The sequence below is a fragment of the Staurois parvus genome, unplaced genomic scaffold (assembly GCF_062004578.1).
Source record: "Staurois parvus isolate SC_StPar_1 unplaced genomic scaffold, SC_StPar_1.0 ptg000034l, whole genome shotgun sequence".
NCBI classification, from domain to species: domain Eukaryota; kingdom Metazoa; phylum Chordata; class Amphibia; order Anura; family Ranidae; genus Staurois; species Staurois parvus.
In genome coordinates this window covers 3,353,885-3,372,213 of record NW_028317830.1, presented here as the reverse complement: position 1 = coordinate 3,372,213, position 18,329 = coordinate 3,353,885, and the positions used below count along the sequence as shown (strand labels likewise).

Sequence of the window (18,329 nt, the reverse complement as noted above, 5' to 3'; positions counted from 1 at the left end):
TGAAGCAACCGAAGAAAATGAGGGGGAACCCGCACTGGGAGGGTGCGAAAATAATATAACAATTTCGGCAAGATGGTCATTTTCACTGAGTGAACCCGTCCTATCCAAGACAGGTGCGGAAATTGCCAGGAATGCATAAGAGAAGATAAGGAGCTAAGCAGAGGATAATAATTTGCAGCAAAAAGGGAGTCATAGGTGGGGGTCAAGCGAATGCCCAAGTATTCAAGAGAAGAGGAAGCCCACCGGTAAGGGAAATGGGATTGTAGGCGTGAAACCAAATCTGAAGCCAAAGTAATATTGAGAGCAACGGTTTTATCCAAATTAATACGTAGACCCGAGATCAAGGAAAAGCGCTCAAGAATTGCCTGCAAATTAGGAAGCGTCGTCAGAGGATTAGTAAGGGTCAAGAGGGCATCGTCCGCAAAGAGGCTCAGCTTAAACTCCTGTCCCGCGTATGGAACCCCCGATACATTGCAGTCGGTCCGGAGCGCTAAAGCCAGTGGCTCAAGCGCCAGGACAAAGAGTGCCGGGGACAGTGGGCAGCCCTGCCTTGTCCCTCGCCCAACAGGAAAGGGATCCGAGAAATATCCAGCGTACTTAACGGAAGCCGAAGGAAAGGAATACAAGGCTTGAATCCATGAGAGAATAGAATCCCCGAAACCCCAGCGAGACAGGACAAACCGCAGATATTCCCAGGATAGAGAATCAAAAGCTTTATATATGTCCAAGGACAGTAAGAATACTGGGATTTTCCGTTGTTGCAGAAAATGTATAAGATGGACCACCTTACGGACGTTATCACCCGCCTGCCTCCCGGGGACGAACCCTACTTGGTCCCTGTGGACCAGGCTACACAAATATTTATTGATGCGAAAACTAAGGATCTTGCCCAATATTTTCAAGTCCTCATTAAGAAGAGAGATGGGCCGGAAGGCTTGCGGTTCCTGGACATCATCGGTTGTCTTAGGAATCATAGAGATATGTGCCCTAAGTGCGTCCGGAGAGGGCAAGGAGCCCTGTCGTAACTCATTAAAGTAGGCAGCTAAAAAGGGTGCCAAAAGGACTGAGAATTTTTTATAATAGAGACCGGAGAAGCCGTCTGGACCTGGGGCCGCAGTGGACCGTAAAGATTTGATTGCTTGTAGCACTTCCGGTACGGTGACACCTGCGTTGAGGGCCGCCTGTGCTGCCTCGGTTAATCCAGGAAGATGGAGGTCCTGAAAGAATGCCTCTGCCTGGGCCACAGGGAAGGGATCTGGGGCAGCATAAAGGCGCGAAAGGAAGTCCGAGAATCGGGAAACAATCTGCTTGGGATTAGAAGTACAGCCACCCGTGGAAAGTCGAAGCCGAATCGGTTTATGGGGTTTCCCCACAGAATTTAGTTTCCTGGCTAGCATGGGACCGGGCTTATTAGCACACGAATAGAATTTATGTTTGGTCCAACGCAAGGCCCGTTCCGCCTCCGAAGAGGCAAGGAGGTCCAATTCTGTCGCCAGAGCGTCCCGAGCGCGTTTATGGGCCACGGATGGAGATGACCTCCAACGCGCATCCGCAGAGGCCAGGAGAGAATGAAGCTCCGAGAGTCGACGTTCCCGCTCCCGCTTCCGGACCGCAGCCAGCTGTATAACATGACCCCGCACCGTGGCCTTATGCGCTTCCCATAGGGGCACTGCTGAAGAGACCGATCCCGAGTTTTCCGTAAAATATGTCCGTAAGAAGAATTCTATTTCTTGGCAGGTAGCCTGAGTGGTCAGTAAAGAGTCATTGATGCGCCAATGAAAAGGGCGTCGTTCTGACCCAGAAAGGGCAAGGAGGAGTACCAAAGGATCATGGTCTGACCAGGGTGAGGAGGGAATAGTTATCCGCCGGACCGAGGGGAGTTGCTGGACCTGCATGAATATATGATCAATTCTACAAAAACTGTCATGAGGGTTAGAATAGAACGTAAAGTCGCATTCAGTTGGATGAAGTTCCCTCCAGACGTCCGCTAACCCCGCTGTCCGCAAAAGAGAGCGCATACGTGCCTCCAGCACCAAGTCATGAGAGGGGGTCGCTCCTTGTGCGTAGCGCCTATCCAGTGTGGAATCCAAGGTAACATTCGAATCCCCCATAACAAGAAGAAGACCCTTAGAGTGTCGAGAAATAATGGTGCAAAGATGCGAAAAGAATTTATGCTGGAAACGGTTAGGCGCGTAGTAAGAGACAAAGGTAACCTCCTGGTCCCAGAGGGTGCCTTGCAGAAGCAAATACCTACCCATGGGGTCCGCTATATTCCGAGCACAGACAAAGGGGAGATTGCGTTTAAAAGCTATCAGAACACCCCGACGCTTCTCAGGAGCCGAGGCCGTGTAAAAGATGGGATAGTGAGGTGAAAGATAACGCGGAGCGGAGGACTGAGAAAACCTGGTCTCCTGTAGACATACCACATCAATTTGTTGCGACTTGAGATGATGAAAAACTTTAGCCCGCTTCTGAGGCGAATTGAAGCCTTGAACATTATGTGAATATATTTTCAAAAGGGGTGAGGCCATGGCGGTATCAACGCAACACGCTCAGCAGAAAAAAGCCCAAAGCAGCCAGCAATTTCCACTCCCAATGGCGATCGGACCATGGCGTCCCGGAACCCTGCAGAAAACAAAAACAAAAAAAAACAGAGAAAAAGAGAAGAACAAAGAAAGAAAAAAGGAAAAAGACACAAAAAGTATACACAACAGTGCAATCGTGTCACACCAATGGTGACGTGCATCCTACACATGAAGGATACAGTTAGGGGTAACTCTACCACCGGACAAATGGCTGCAAATGGAAACATCAAAACAGAAGCCCTCAGGGGGCAAAAAGGCAATGTACATAATAGAATATAGTAAATCTTAATAAACTAAAAGTCCCAGGAACAGGAACCTCCGCAATAACCTCCCCAGAGAAACCCGGAGAACCACAGGGGCCAACCCCCCTCCACCCAACCAGGCCCACCGGGTCAACCTCCCACCCCGGAGCCCAAGGGAACCATCACCCAAGGCCACAAACGTAGACCCAAGCACCATCACATGGACCCAAAACAGGCTGCGGCAGCAAAAAGTCCCGATTCCTAAGTCCAGGAAGAGACCCCCCCCCCAACCCGGGATGAAACCCAAAGGGGCAAGCCGGAGCAGTCTCAACCTAGAATGTTGACAAACCGGGGGGGCCCTAAGGGCCAAACTCACGATCTCGTCAGGGTAGTCCCTCGGTGAGACAATATGTGGGAGTTCCAAGGCGCATCTTCAGCCTGGAGAAGAACAGGAAGGACTTGATCGCGAAGGGGTCTGAGGGAGAGCCCCCCTCCTGGTGGACGACCGCTCCCAGATGCGGCCCAGAGCGGGCGGCCTTGCCGAGGATCCAGATGAATGAGCCGGGCTCCGATCAGCAGCTTCCAGCGAGAGAAGATGTAGAGATTCCAAGAGAGAATGGGCCTCCTCCGGCGTAGCCACAGAATGACTGCGGCCCTGGTAGGTGAAGGTGAGGCGGAACGGAAAGCCCCAGGCATATTTAATTCTGTGTTTCACCAGGACCGAAGTGAAGGGCTTCAACTGGCGTCGCTTCTGGAGAGTGGTCTGAGAGAGGTCTGCGAAAAGCTGGTAGCGGTGCCCCTGGAAGCTAAGATCAGGGTTATTTCTGGCCGCCAAGAGGATAGTTTCCTTAGTGCGGTAATAAGTAAACTTGATGATAATGTCCCTCGGGGGCCCATCCGGTCGTCTGGGGCCCAAAGAACGATGTATGCGGTCAAATTCGAGCCGGTCAATGGGAATAGCGGGTGTCAGCTCCTGAAACAGAGCAGTAGCAGTGGAGGTAAGATCCGTGACCGTTTCCGGAATACCCCTTAACCGCAAATTGCCACGGCGGGAACGGTTTTCGAAATCCTCAAGCCGCAGTAGTGCGTCCGCCAATTCCTTCTTAAGGTCGCACAGGTCCTGTTCGTGATTTTCAATGACCGTGGTCGCAGCGTCCATTTTATCTTCGAGATCATTCGTCCGATTGCCCAAATCCCGAATTTCCCGCGAAAGACGGTCGGCCAGCTTGGAGGTAGCGGAGGACAATTCTGATTGCAACATACTTTTAAAGCGGCGCAGGAGCTCGGCATCCCGCAGGGATGGAATGTGTGACTGCCGGGATGGCTCGGGATCCAGGTCCTCCCCACTGCCAGGATCCATCTCACCTGCAGGTAGTGATGGCAGGGGACCCAAACTTGCAGCCAGGGCTTCAGCTGTTGTCCCGGGCGAAAACCGCGAATCCGCGGCCGGGGTCCTGGAAGCCTCCGGCGGCCGGCCCAAAATCGAGGCCGCGGCTTCACCCGCGATCTCCGGCGGGTAGGCCGCAACCTCCCGAACGGTCCGTCGGACGCTGGAGGTGCGGGCAGCCGGGGTTTTTTTCCCCATCAGGGTGCTAGAAGGACAGGGGGACAGGGAGGAAGCGGAGGGACCCCCCCTGAGGGTCAGAAATCGGCCGATTTGTCCGGTGGCCGAGACAGTAAGTTAATAGGCAGCCATCCTGGCTGCTGCTCACGAGCGCCCCCCACTGTTTCAATTTAAGCACTTAAAAAAAACACTGCTGCTCACCAAACAAATTTTTAAAAGCACACTTTTTACATTGGTACACGTTCCCAATGGCAGTGCCCACCTCAATGCTATCAATGAGCATTTTCAATTTGACAGATTCTGTTTCCATTGATTTCAATGGGGTTCACATTCAGCACATGAACTTCTTTAAAGTTCACCAAATCCCTGCTGAACTAAACCTATGACAGTTCAGATCATTGCAATCTACAGATGTACAGCATACAGTATATTTGGAATTGAATCTCATACATCCACCACCAAAATATATTTGCCTTCTCTACTGTATGCTTACTATGATTCTAATATGATTCTTACCCTATAAATATCAGTATAACCCGTATTTATCCATTCTCCATAACTACGAGATGAAATGTCATGAAATACATCAAGCTGGGGAGCCCCCTGCGCACAATACCACCATGGGAACCAAAGAAAATAAACCTGTAGAGAGAAATAAAATGTTTAGCTATGGATCAGAGATACGTAGACGATGTATGACTTTACATGGAAGATTCTTACTTGGGACTTCTTTTCCTCCAGCAATGTATGAATATCAGACAGGAGCTGAGTGTCATTGTAATCTGTCATGGAGCCAGCTGTAAAAACCAAAATGATGGACTCAGCGGGGGAAATCTCCAGAGCTCTCTTCAGCCCATAGAGGAGGGACTGATTGCAGTTTGTTAGATGGTTATAGTAATTATTAGCAGTGTCATCCCAATAGTTTCTTGTTATGCTTTGTAAAAAAACACTCTTGTCATCGGTGATAACTTCACTGGTTTCTGAAAGAAAAAATAATATTTTATTGAAAAGTAGAAATGGAAATTGAATGCTCCAAATAAAGTTATAAAGACTAATAATAGTATAAGAAATAATAAGACCGCCCATCAAAGTCCTGATATCCTCAGCTTAGCAATGTCATTAGTCAAAACCAGCTCTGCTCAGAAAAATCATGTACAGAGCCCAATTTTATTTTATACCTTTTTTCACACTAGATCACTTTTCCCTGACTTCCAAATATCACTGAGTGATCTGATTGGCCCAAACAATGAGTGGAATGTTGTACATATCATACTCTTAGCCAGCAATTCATACCCTGCGCCTTACTGCTGTACTCTGTATGCCGTGCTTTATGTTGTACTCGTGACTGCTGTACTCTGTATGCTGTGCTTTATGTTGTACTCGTGACTGCTGTACTCTGTATGCCGTGCTTTATGTTGTACTCCTGACTGCTGTACTCTGTATGCCGTGCTTTATGTTGTATTCGTGACTGCTGTACTCTGTATGCTGTGCATTATGTTGTACTTGTGACTGCTGTACTCTGTATGCTGTGCTTTATGTTGTACTCGTGACTGCTGTACTCTGTATGCTGTGCTTTATGTTGTACTCGTGACTGCTGTACTCTGTATGCTGTGCTTTATGTTGTTCTCGTGACTGCTGTACTCTGTATGCTGTGCTTTATGTTGTACTCGTGACTGCTGTATTCTGTATGCCGTGCTTTATGTTGTACTCGTGACTGCCATACTCTGTATGCTGTGCTTTATGTTGTACTCGTGACTGCTGTACTCTGTATGCCGTGCTTTATGTTGTACTCATGACTGCTGTACTCTGTATGCCGTGCTTTATGTTGTACTCGTGACTGCTGTACTCTGTATGCCGTGCTTTATGTTGTACTCGTGACTGCTGTACTCTGTATGCTGTGCTTTATGTTGTACTCGTGACTGCTGTACTCTGTATGCCGTGCTTTATGTTGTACTTGTGACTGCTGTACTGTATGCTGTGCTTTATGTTGTACTCGTGACTGCTGTACTCTGTATGCTGTGCTTTATGTTGTACTCGTGACTGCTGTACTCTGTATGCTGTGCTTTATGTTGTACTCATGACTGCTGTACTCTGTATGCTGTGCTTTATGTTGTACTCGTGACTGCTGTACTCTGTATGCCGTGCTTTATGTTGTACTCGTGACTGCTGTACTCTGTATGCCGTGCTTTATGTTGTACTCGTGACTGCTGTACTCTGTATGCTGTTCTTTATGTTGTACTCGTGACTGTTGTACTCTGTATGCTGTGCTTTATGTTGTACTCGTGACTGCTGTACTCTGTATGCCGTGCTTTATGTTGTACTCGTGACTGCTGTACTGTATGCTGTGCTTTATGTTGTACTCGTGACTGCTGTACTCTCTATGCTGTGCTTTATGTTGTACTCGTGACTGCTGTACTCTGTATGCTGTGCTTTATGTTGTACTCGTGACTGCTGTACTCTGTATGCCGTGCTTTATGTTGTACTCGTGACTGCTGTACTCTGTATGCTGTGCTTTATGTTGTACTCGTGACTGCTGTACTCTGTATGCCGTGCTTTATGTTGTACTCGTGACTGCCGTACTCTGTATGCTGTGCTTTATGTTGTACTCGTGACTGCCGTACTCTGTATGCCGTGCTTTATGTTGTACTCGTGACTGCTGTACTCTGTATGCTGTGCTTTATGTTGTACTCGTGACTGCTGTACTCTGTATGCCGTGCTTTATGTTGTACTCGTGACTGCTGTACTCTGTATGCCGTGCTTTATGTTGTACTCGTGACTGCTGTACTCTGTATGCCGTGCTTTATGTTGTACTCGTGACTGCTGTACTCTGTATGCTGTGCTTTATGTTGTACTTGTGACTGCTGTACTCTGTATGCTGTGCTTTATGTTGTACTCGTGACTGCTGTACTCTGTATGCTGTGCTTTATGTTGTACTCGTGACTGCTGTACTCTGTATGCTGTGCTTTATGTTGTACTTGTGACTGCTGTACTCTGTATGCTGTGCTTTATGTTGTACTCGTGACTGCTGTACTCTGTATGCCGTGCTTTATGTTGTACTCGTGACTGCTGTACTCTGTATGCTGTGCTTTATGTTGTACTCGTGACTGCTGTACTCTGTATGCTGTGCTTTATGTTGTACTCGTGACTGCTGTACTCTGTATGCTGTTCTTTATGTTGTACTCGTGACTGTTGTACTCTGTATGCTGTGCTTTATGTTGTACTCGTGACTGCTGTACTCTGTATGCCGTGCTTTATGTTGTACTCGTGACTGCTGTACTCTATGCTGTGCTTTATGTTGTACTCGTGACTGCTGTACTCTCTATGCTGTGCTTTATGTTGTACTCGTGACTGCTGTACTCTGTATGCTGTGCTTTATGTTGTACTCGTGACTGCTGTACTCCATGCTGTGCTTTATGTTGTACTCGTGACTGTCGTACTCTGTATGCTGTGCTTTATGTTGTACTCGTGACTGCTGTACTCTGTATGCTGTGCTTTATGTTTTTACTTGTGACTGCTGTACTCTCTATGCTGTGCTTTATGTTGTACTCGTGACTGCTGTACTCTATGCTGTGCTTTATGTTGTACTCGTGACTGCTGTACTCTCTATGCTGTGCTTTATGTTGTACTCGTGACTGTCGTACTCTGTATGCTGTTCTTTATGTTGTACTCGTGACTGCTGTACTCTGTATGCTGTGCTTTATGTTGTACTCGTGACTGCTGTACTCTGTATGCCGTGCTTTATGTTGTACTCGTGACTGCTGTACTCTGTATGCCGTGCTTTATGTTGTACTCGTGACTGCTGTACTCTGTATGCTGTGCTTTATGTTGTACTCGTGACTGCTGTACTCTGTATGCTGTGCTTTATGTTGTACTCGTGACTGATGTACTCTGTATGCTGTGCTTTATGTTGTACTCGTGTCTGCTGTACTCTGTATGCTGTGCTTTATGTTGTACTCGTGTCTGCTGTACTCTGTATGCTGTGCTTTATGTTGTACTCATGACTGCTGTACTCTGTATGCTGTGCTTTATGTTGTACTCGTGTCTGCTGTACTCTGTATGCCGTGCTTTATGTTGTACTGGTGACTGCTGTACTCTGTATGCTGTGCTTTATGTTGTACTGGTGACTGCTGTACTCTGTATGCTGTGCTTTATGTTGTACTCGTGACTGCTGTACTCTGTATGCTGTGCTTTATGTTGTACTCGTGACTGCTGTACTCTGTATGCCGTGCTTTATGTTGTACTCGTGACTGCTGTATTCTGTATGCTGTGCTTTATGTTGTACTCGTGACTGCTGTACTCTGTATGCCGTGCTTTATGTTGTACTCGTGACTGCTGTACTCTGTATGCTGTGCTTTATGTTGTACTCGTGACTGCTGTACTCTGTATGCTGTGCTTTATGTTGTACTCGTGACTGCTGTACTCTGTATGCTGTGCTTTATGTTGTACTCGTGACTGCTGTACTCTGTATGCTGTTCTTTATGTTGTACTCGTGACTGCTGTACTCTGTATGCCGTGCTTTATGTTGTACTCGTGACTGCTGTACTCTGTATGCTGTTCTTTATGTTGTACTCGTGACTGCTGTACTCTATGCTGTGCTTTATGTTGTACTCGTGACTGCTGTACTCTGTATGCTGTGCTTTATGTTGTACTCATGACTGCTGTGCTCTGTATGCTGTGCTTTATGTTGTACTCGTGTCTGCTGTACTCTGTATGCCATGCTTTATGTTGTACTGGTGACTGCTGTACTCTGTATGCTGTGCTTTATGTTGTACTGGTGACTGCTGTACTCTGTATGCTGTGCTTTATGTTGTACTGGTGACTGCTGTACTCTGTATGCTGTGCTTTATGTTGTACTCGTGACTGCTGTGCTCTGTATGCTGTACTTTATGTTGTACTCGTGTCTGCTGTACTCTGTATGCCGTGCTTTATGTTGTACTGGTGACTGCTGTACTCTGTATGCTGTGCTTTATGTTGTACTCGTGACTGCTGTACTCTGTATGCTGTGCTTTATGTTGTACTCGTGACTGCTGTACTCTGTATGCTGTGCTTTATGTTGTACCCGTGACTGCTGTACTCTGTATGCTGTGCTTTATGTTGTACTCGTGACTGCTGTACTCTGTGCTGTGCTTTATGTTGTACTCGTGACTGCTGTACTCTGTATGCTGTGCTTTATGTTGTACTCGTGACTGCTGTACTCTGTATGCTGTGCTTTATGTTGTACTCGTGACTGCTGTACTCTGTATGCTGTGCTTTATGTTGTACTCATGACTGCTGTATTCTATGCTGTATGTTACATAGTCCTGTTCACTGCACCCTATAAACTGTGCTGCTCATTACATGTTCTGCTCTGTATAATGTGCTGTGTATAACATACCTCTGACCTCTGCACTCTGTAGGATGTGCTACCTATTACATATTTCTGACTAAAACGTTTGCTGTTTTGACTGTTAAAGTGATTGTAAAGCTTTTGTTTATTTTCTATTAAAATAATAAACATCTTTACAGAGCAGCCCTGATCCTCCTCTTCTGGGGTCTCCCATTGCCACTCCTGGCTCTTGGCTCCATTGAGTGGCTCCATAGGAAGTGACTTCCTATTGTGGACACCTGAGCATGCGCAACCCCAAGCCAGGCTATTTGCATCTATTTAGACTCACAGCCCGGCTCGGCCCTGCCCCCCACTCTCTGCCCTCAGCCAATCCTGTGAGACAGGAGAGAGGAGAGAAGAACGGCTGCAGATGTGCACAGTGCTGGATGGAGATGGGGATCAGGTGATTATTTAGGAGGGGCTGCGGGGGAGTTACTAATAAAAGGTGTAATACCTTAATGCAGAGAATGCATTAAATTATAAAAAACATTTACCTTTACATCCTCCTGAATGTTTGCTTAGTACCCCCCCCCCCCCCAGCTCTTTAAAGAGGAAGAGTTTCATTATTTCTAAAGTCACAGTTTGTCTTGAAGTTTTTAGGGTCCCAGCAATGACCTGAGAAATCAGTTACATTGGTGGGTCAGTGGAACATCTATGTCCTTCTGTACTCATCCACCATACCTCCATATAAGTATGGGAAGTGATGTCAATTCATAACCCCTCCCAGCTATGACATCAGAGAGCCCATCAGGCTGAGTGAGATATCAGGCAGAGAAGGACTTAGACATCCCACCGATCATTGTATATAGGGGGAAGAATGTGCAGCAATTTGGGGGGGAGAGAAGAAAAGTGAGTGTTGGTTCAGAAAGTGAAAACCTGTATATTGGTGCCGGGATGGAGGGGGAAGAGGTGAGCATCAGTGCAGTGCCAGAGAGTGAAGAACATGTCAGGTTAAGAGGAGATGGACACATTGGGGTAGAGTTACTACAACTGGAGAGTGCAAAATCTGGGGCAGCTGTGCATGGGAGCCAATCAGCATCTCACTTCAGTTTTTCCAATTAAGCTTTGACAATAAAACCTGGAAGCTGATTGGTTTCTATGCAGAGTTGCACCTGATTTTCCACCCTCCAGTTTTAGTAAATCTCCCCCTTTGTGAAATTCCCCTCAATGGTCAGTGTGACTGTTCTCATAGACAGATATCACTGAAATCATGTCTACAAAAATGAAACATTGCTTAGAAATTAAAATGTTACAACAAAACAAGTAAAGTAGTGATGTTTGTATTTACCGGCATAGTCCAGGGTTACTGTAGTATATTGTCGTGTGACGCAGGGGAATCTGGAGGATACAGAATTCAGAGCTTTCTCCAAGTAGTATGAATAACTCCAAAACACCATATACGCATCCATCATCACAGTAAAGGAGGTCCCCTCTGCAACACAAATCCATCAGATAAATCCATGTTCTATTCATATTTTATAAATCACATTCAGGACCATCACTGGTAACATTGTAACAACATCTTATGGTTGATTTTGGTGCTGAATTTGGTGTTCCCCGCTGACAACAGAATGCAAACAAAATAATTGTTGGTATTTAAAAACTTTCTAAAAAATCAGTTTTGGGGTCCCCCCATAAGGAGAACTTCATGCAAAATAAAAAGAAATGGTGTGGTGTCCCCCCCCCAAATCTATACCAGACCCTTATCCGAGCATGCAGCGCAGCAGGCCAGGAAAGGGGGGATGAGCAAGTGTCCCCCTACTGAACCCAAACAGGCCAAATGGCCTCAACATGTTGATGGGGATAAAGGCCTCTTCCCCACAACCCTGGACAGTTGCTGTGGGGGTCTGCTGGGGGAGATTATTGTAATCTAACAGCCCCCTTTAACCAGGGGCCCCCCAGATCCCAGCCCCCCCCCATGTGGATAAGTATATAAATGCAAAGTAAATAAATAACACAGCCACTTTTTGACAAGTTCTTCATTCAAAATCTCCCCCCCAAAAAAGTGTTCCCCCCAAGTAGATTCAATGTCAATCATGATAAATGCTGGCCATCAACCTGAACCCACACTGGTGCTTGGCTTTCGAAAAATGACAGCTCCAATGTCTCCCGACTTAAACTAAGAGGTGGAGCCGCTTGATGATGTCACTGGTTGACCCCACGCCGTAATGACATCATCAGCCGGGGCATGCTGGATTGATGATGTCATGGGGGCAGGGTCACTCAGTGACTTTATCAGGTTGCCCCACTCCTTAGTGTATTTAGTGGTGGAAGGTGGGTGGAGCTGTCATTTGGTGGGAGCAAAACTTCGGTGGGGTTGGGGGTTTTTTGTTTGGGTCGCTGGCCGGAATTCATCGTGTTTTATGCTGGATTTACTTTGGGGGGTATTTTTTATGTTAATAAAGAATTTGTCAAAAGCTACTTTTTTATTTACTTTTTACACTTCTTTTGGTGAATGAGTAGAGGTAGTATAAACTTCTATTCATTCATATGGGCGGGCAGGGATGTGGGGGGAGGGTCAGGATCTGGGGGACCCCTTATTAAAGGTGCTTCCAGATTCCAATAAGTTCCCTGCCTGCAGATCCCCCCAAACACTGTCTAGGGTTGTGGGGAGAAGACCCCTGTTCCCATTACCATGGGGACATGCTGCTTTTGGGGGAAGTCCACCCTCCCCCAGAGCAACCCCCTCACATTAGGGCATGTGGCCTGGTATGCTTCAGGAGAGCGGACACTCCCCCCCCCCAGCCCCACACCATTTTTATTGTGCTGTGCGGTTCCCCTAAAATCCAAACCAGACCCAAATGGCCTTGTAAGGATTGGGGAGGCATCCATGCTATTTGTTACATTTTTAAATGCCGGAAATTCTTTTGTTTTTCATTCTGCTGTCAGCTGGGAACCCTTTTGACAGCAGATGAGGCATGATTTATAAGGGCGTGGCTATACTTACCTGTTCTGCAGCCTCTCCGGTCTGTTCCCAGGCTGAGCTGTCAGCGGCGTGTGGGCCAGTCTGTGGGAATGTGCAGGAGAGGCAGGTGACAATGGAAGCCCCATAGTAACTCTACGGGGTGACGTCACTTCCCAGACATTTCATGGCTGTTGTCAGATGTATCCTGTACACAGAGGGTGCCACTGGAGACCGAACCATTTACTTTAAGGATGCCGGCTACCACCAGCATTAAAATACAGCTCGCTGTCACTACTGAACTATTGCATCACTTCATAAAATAGCTCATGAGGTGTTTAGCAGAGTTTTTAGCAAATTGTAAAAAAAATGTTTGAAAAATGCTAAAGCCTGGTACACATGGGTCAAATATCGGCACTGACTGGTGTGTTATGGCGGAGGGCAGTGAGTGGAGGGGGGGGTCCTCCTGTCAGAGCACAATAGCTCAGAGGGGAGATCACAGTACTAACATCGCATAGTTAGTACAGAGAGCGCCTCCTGCTGGGCTGAACAACATAATCATAGAGTGTACCGGGCAAAAGAGGTATTTTACAGCAGATCTTAGTAGATACCGCTTTGTGAATTGAGCCCGCTGTGACTAGACAGTGAAGGAGAAGCATCACACACATCTCTCTGTCACTCTTCTCTCTCCTCCTACCAGCATACTCCATGCACTGCAGAGCACAGGATTGGTTCCATGTGCTGCTTCTCCATCTCCTAATCTGGGCACTGCTGTACAGGGGACTCAACGAGACTGATGCCAAGTTATATTCAGGTACTTACACTGCTAGCTTTAAAAATAACGACATTCACAATGTATTGATGATTCCAGAACTGCATTAATGTGTGCAGGAACATTGTGCTTACACATGATTGGATGATTAGTGAAGACCTGATTTACCTGATTCACTAAACTAAATAACATTCGTTTGCATTCTCTACTCCTTCAGTAAATGAACCCCAGTGATAGGATCTCATGAGATCACATGTCTTATTAAGACCTAAGATGGTCAGTTCCCACCCCTGATGGTGTATACATCTATTGGTTATATCATGCGGATCCAATCAATATGTAGAGTCTTTGTTGTGTAACCAAAAAATCCAAAAAGATGAAACTGCTTTTTTCAGTCAAAATAAATGAAATTGTGCAAAATAAATGTTTGTGGGTTTTTTTTGCTTGTCTGACTGAGTTCTTGTATCAGAGATCCCTCACTTGGTGACTTACCTCTCTGTGTGCAGCTGTAGCCGTCAGTATCTGAAGAAAAGGAAAAATGTAGATATGAGATCCCTACAAAAGCATTCTTCTCTACAAAAAGGGGCAACAACTTCAACTGTTCTGTTTGCGTTAATCCAACTACCCCCTTCACATTATAAAAGTCAACTCCCCCTCCCATCATAAAAGTCAACTCCCCCTCCCATCATAAAAGTCAACTCCCCCCTTCCATCATAAAAGTCAACTCCCCCTCCCATCATAAAAGTCAACTCCCCCCTTCCATCATAAAAGTCAACTCCCCCTCCCATCATAAAAGTCAACTCCCCCATTCCATCATAGAAGTCAACTCCCCACCCCATCATAAAAGTCAACTCCCCCATTCCATCATAAAAGTCAACTCCCCCCTTCCATCATAAAAGTCATCTCCCCCTTCCATCATAAAAGTCAACTCCCCCGTTCCATCATAGAAGTCAACTCCCCACCCCATCATAAAAGTCAACTCCCCCTCCCATCATAAAAGTGAACTCCCCCTCCCATCATAAAAATCATCTCCCTCTTCCATCATAAAAGTCAACTCCCCCTCATATCATAAAAGTCAACTCCCCCCTCCCATCATAAAAGTGAACTCCCCCTCCCATCATAAAAGTCAACTCCCCCATTCCATCATAGAAGTCAACTCCCTACCCCATCATAAAATTCAACTCCCCCCTTCCATTATAAAAGTCAACTCCTCCTCCCATCATAGAAGTCAACTCCCCCTCACATCATAAAAGTCAAATCCCCCCTCATACCATAACAGTCAACTCTCCCCTCCCATCACAAAAGTAAACTCTCCATCCCATCAGAAAAGTCACCCCCCCCTCGCATTATAAAAGTCAACCCCCCCCCCTCGCATTATAAAAGTCAACTCCTCCCATTGCATCATAAATGTCAACTCTCCCTCCCATCATAATAAGTGCATGTATAAGAGTATATACAGTATACTATATCTTAAGAATGTAGTATGGACTGGGGGGGGGGTATGCATTATTTTTCCCTCAAAGTGACAGAAAATAAAACATTTGCTGGTAATTTTCTTTTCGCAGTCTGCTTTTTTTAATGGCATAGGGAGGCACAAAATGCATTCCAGACAAGCATGATTCTCAATGAGGTCCTGGGATTTATTCTTGGGGGTCCACAGGTCAATATTTCACAAAACAAATGAAGCCTGCAGGAAAATAAAAGTTACCAGCAATTGAAAATGTCACTTTTGCCTTAATACTTTGTAAACATTCAAGAGATGTGCAACTTCACTGGAAGGTTTAGGGAATCCCCCGAGCAGGTTTGCCTTTTAGCCTTGAATTTAATGGATTTGAATTGATTTTATAGATTTGGTTCCCATTGACTTAAATAGGATCTGAATTCAGAATTATTGTGGTATGTCCGGGTACATTGAGCCTTTCCCTACTTACTGGGCATGAAAGGTATCAGGGCTGAATTGATACAACCCTTGGCCAAAAAGTGACAGGAAATAAAATAAAAATAAATAAATATATATATATATATATATATATATATATATACTCTATAACAGGGGTCTCCAAACTTTTCAGACAAAGGGCTGGTTTATGGTTCTTCAGACTTTAAGAGGGCCGGAGTGTGGCCAATGGGGGTAGAAGATGTTTTGAACCCAGAATCAGTGCGGATAAACATGGCCTCAGGAATGGTTTTCAGTTGGAAGAAGAGTAGAGCTCCACCATTGGTATTAATGGGAGGAATAATACCCCATAAGTGCTATCAATAGTGCCCCATTGCTGGTGTCAGTAGGAGGAATACTGTTTCATATCATTGGGAGGAATAAAGGAATTGGCTGGATAAAGGCTAGCAAAGGGCCACATCCGGCCCACAAGCCACAGTTTTGAGACCCCTGGTCTATAGTAACCTATTTAACTACCCACTGTGGGAGGTGTTTGTTTCATTCCTCCAGTGTAGGTATATGTATTGTATTGACTTTCCACGTCTGATCACCAATGAAGTTGAGAAAGAGCAGTGATACCCTAAAGGCTATCTATAATTGGATCATTATGACAGCCAGGCAAGTAGCGTCCTCCAAAGCTGGCAGACAATGAAAGCCCTGATATTTGTCTCTGTATATTTTTTTATGTGTTTTATTATATCCACAGCACTTTTCATTACAAATACAACCTTCCCATCCTGATAGTATCCTCAGTTCTGTCATAAAAGAGTTATACTTCAGAAAGAAAAATATAACTTACCAGGAGTTGTAGAGGTGGTGAACCCTGGAGCAAGAAAAAAACAGATTATAAATTGGAGAAAATGAACATTAAAAAATGTATAATCATTTGTATTATTATTGGATCTGCAACACCATTTCCTGCAAAAAAGATGGAGCATTAAACTGAACATATCAGTATACATGAATACATTCCTGACATATTCACAAGAGAGAAAAACAAGAATATCAGAATGCCACTCAAATGCCATATATGCCTCCAAAATCTAAAAAACAATTGTGTCCGACTTTACTGGCATAAAAGGGAACACACATTGTAAATGATAAAAAAGTAAAAAATGTTATTACAAACAAGAATGATACGGTAAAATCCAATTAAGACCATAATTTGATAAAATGTATGCCAACTGCAACTTATTTACCACATATAGGTTTGCAATATATTCAAATAAATGGCTAATTGCCTCATTTATGAAATGTGTTCTGTGGAAATAAGACCTCATTGGGAGATATTGCTACAAAAAACTCTTCTAAGTGTTCCTTTTAACAAGATGGGAGGATTTTCCTGTGGACAGAAGGTAGCTCTGAGGAGGGCTTGACCTTGACATCAAAATGTGTTAGATGGCCTCACCTACTACATTTCTCTTTATGCATTGTAGAGGTGGTATTATCATACATTCAGTCTCTGAGGATGTGAAAGCACCCTGTGCCTAGGATTCGGGGATATTCCTGCAATTCTGTCTCTTTTGGGAGTATTTTATTTTATTAAAAAGTTAACAATGTAATGGTGTTTGAAGGTTTTGCACTAGGCCAGTCTGTTCACTCTTTTCTCTGTCCCTTTAGTATGGATCTAGGTCCTCCATATGGTGTCTGCTCTTCACTATCAACCACTATGCCATAGATCACCCCTAACCCTCCCACCCAGGTTGAACCACATCAGGTGACCTGGATTTACTCACCAGCTCACCATGGGGAGCACACAGCAGAACCAGGAGAAGGAGAAGAGACATTGTCCTTCTCATTGTGGATTCTCCTTTCTGTATCGATCCTCCATCAATACAAACTGCTCTGAGTGTTGGTTTGTACACAAATACGATATCAGCCTTGCTGCTGCTCTTTTATAACATTTCTTTACAAGTCCCTTGTCCCTTGGCACATTCCACATTAAATTTAATGTTGACTTCCTTATACTCTACCATTGCTGTCACACCAAAACTTTTACTGTCTAAATTATTATTAACAAAGTACCTGGACACCCACTGAGACCTCGGGGTAAATCATTTAAATATTTCCAGTAAATGGTTGAGCCACATCAGTTGACTTGAATTTACTCACCAGCCATCCCATGGGGAGCACACAGCAGGACCAGGAGGAAGAGAAGAGACATCGCTCTTCTCATTGTGGATTCTTCTTTCTGTATTGATCCTTCGTGAACGCAAACTGCTCCCAACAACAGTTTGTTCGCAAATACGATGTCAGCTTTGCTACTCCCCTTTTATACTGTTTCTTTACAAGTGGGGAAAACACACAATGTCCCTTGGCACATTCCACATTATATTTAATGTTGACTTCCTTATACTCTACCATTGCCGTCTCACCAAAAATGTTACTGATCCTGTCATTATTAACTAAGTACCTGAACACCCAGTGAGACCTCGGGCTAAATCATTTAAACATTTCTTCTAAATGACTTCAGTGAGCTGTCTGTAAATATTAGAAAAAAAAATCTTTCTGCCGTTAATGAACAGAGATATTTACTACCCAGAAAATAGAAAAACTAACTAAACTCTATCAACTCCTTAAAAACAAACAGTTGTTGCATACATTTGTAAATACATGTTGAAGTTACATGGTCATGCCAAGGCAGCTCTGTGGAGTGCGATTCCTTCCTCAAATCTGAATCCCCAACAATGGGGTGTATATAAGGATAAACCCCAAGCATGTGCATTTTTCTGAAAGCAGAGACCCTGGAGAGTAAAATGGTGGTAGCTGCAATTTGTAGGTAACACGCCACTTCCATGTTCAATGGTTACAGCGAGGATCAGGAACAGATGTTCCAAGATTACCTCTTGCTCTCAACGATAAAGCCATTTGTTATAGTCATGGGCTCCTTGGAACCATCCAGATGATTTTTACCTGAGAACGCTGAAGGGTATTCCCGAGTGTAGTTCGGGGTTACTGCTTGC

General features: G+C 45.1%; 1 protein-coding gene across 1 annotated transcript in view; it reads right to left on the bottom strand.

Moving 5' to 3' along the window:
- Positions 1-17,616, bottom strand: part of LOC149470711 (uromodulin-like) — a 100,064-nt gene extending 82,448 nt beyond the window's left edge. The window contains exons 1-6 of the mRNA XM_089661634.1: positions 17,479-17,616; positions 16,166-16,189; positions 13,923-13,952; positions 11,045-11,188; positions 5,112-5,371; positions 4,908-5,033 (exon numbers count right to left, since the gene is read on the bottom strand). Coding sequence (XP_089517760.1) covers positions 4,908-5,033; positions 5,112-5,371; positions 11,045-11,188; positions 13,923-13,952; positions 16,166-16,189; positions 17,479-17,542 — 648 coding nt within the window. The 5' untranslated portion in view covers positions 17,543-17,616. The remainder of the gene's footprint in view (positions 1-4,907; positions 5,034-5,111; positions 5,372-11,044; positions 11,189-13,922; positions 13,953-16,165; positions 16,190-17,478) is intronic.
- Positions 17,617-18,329: the final 713 nt, after the last annotated feature.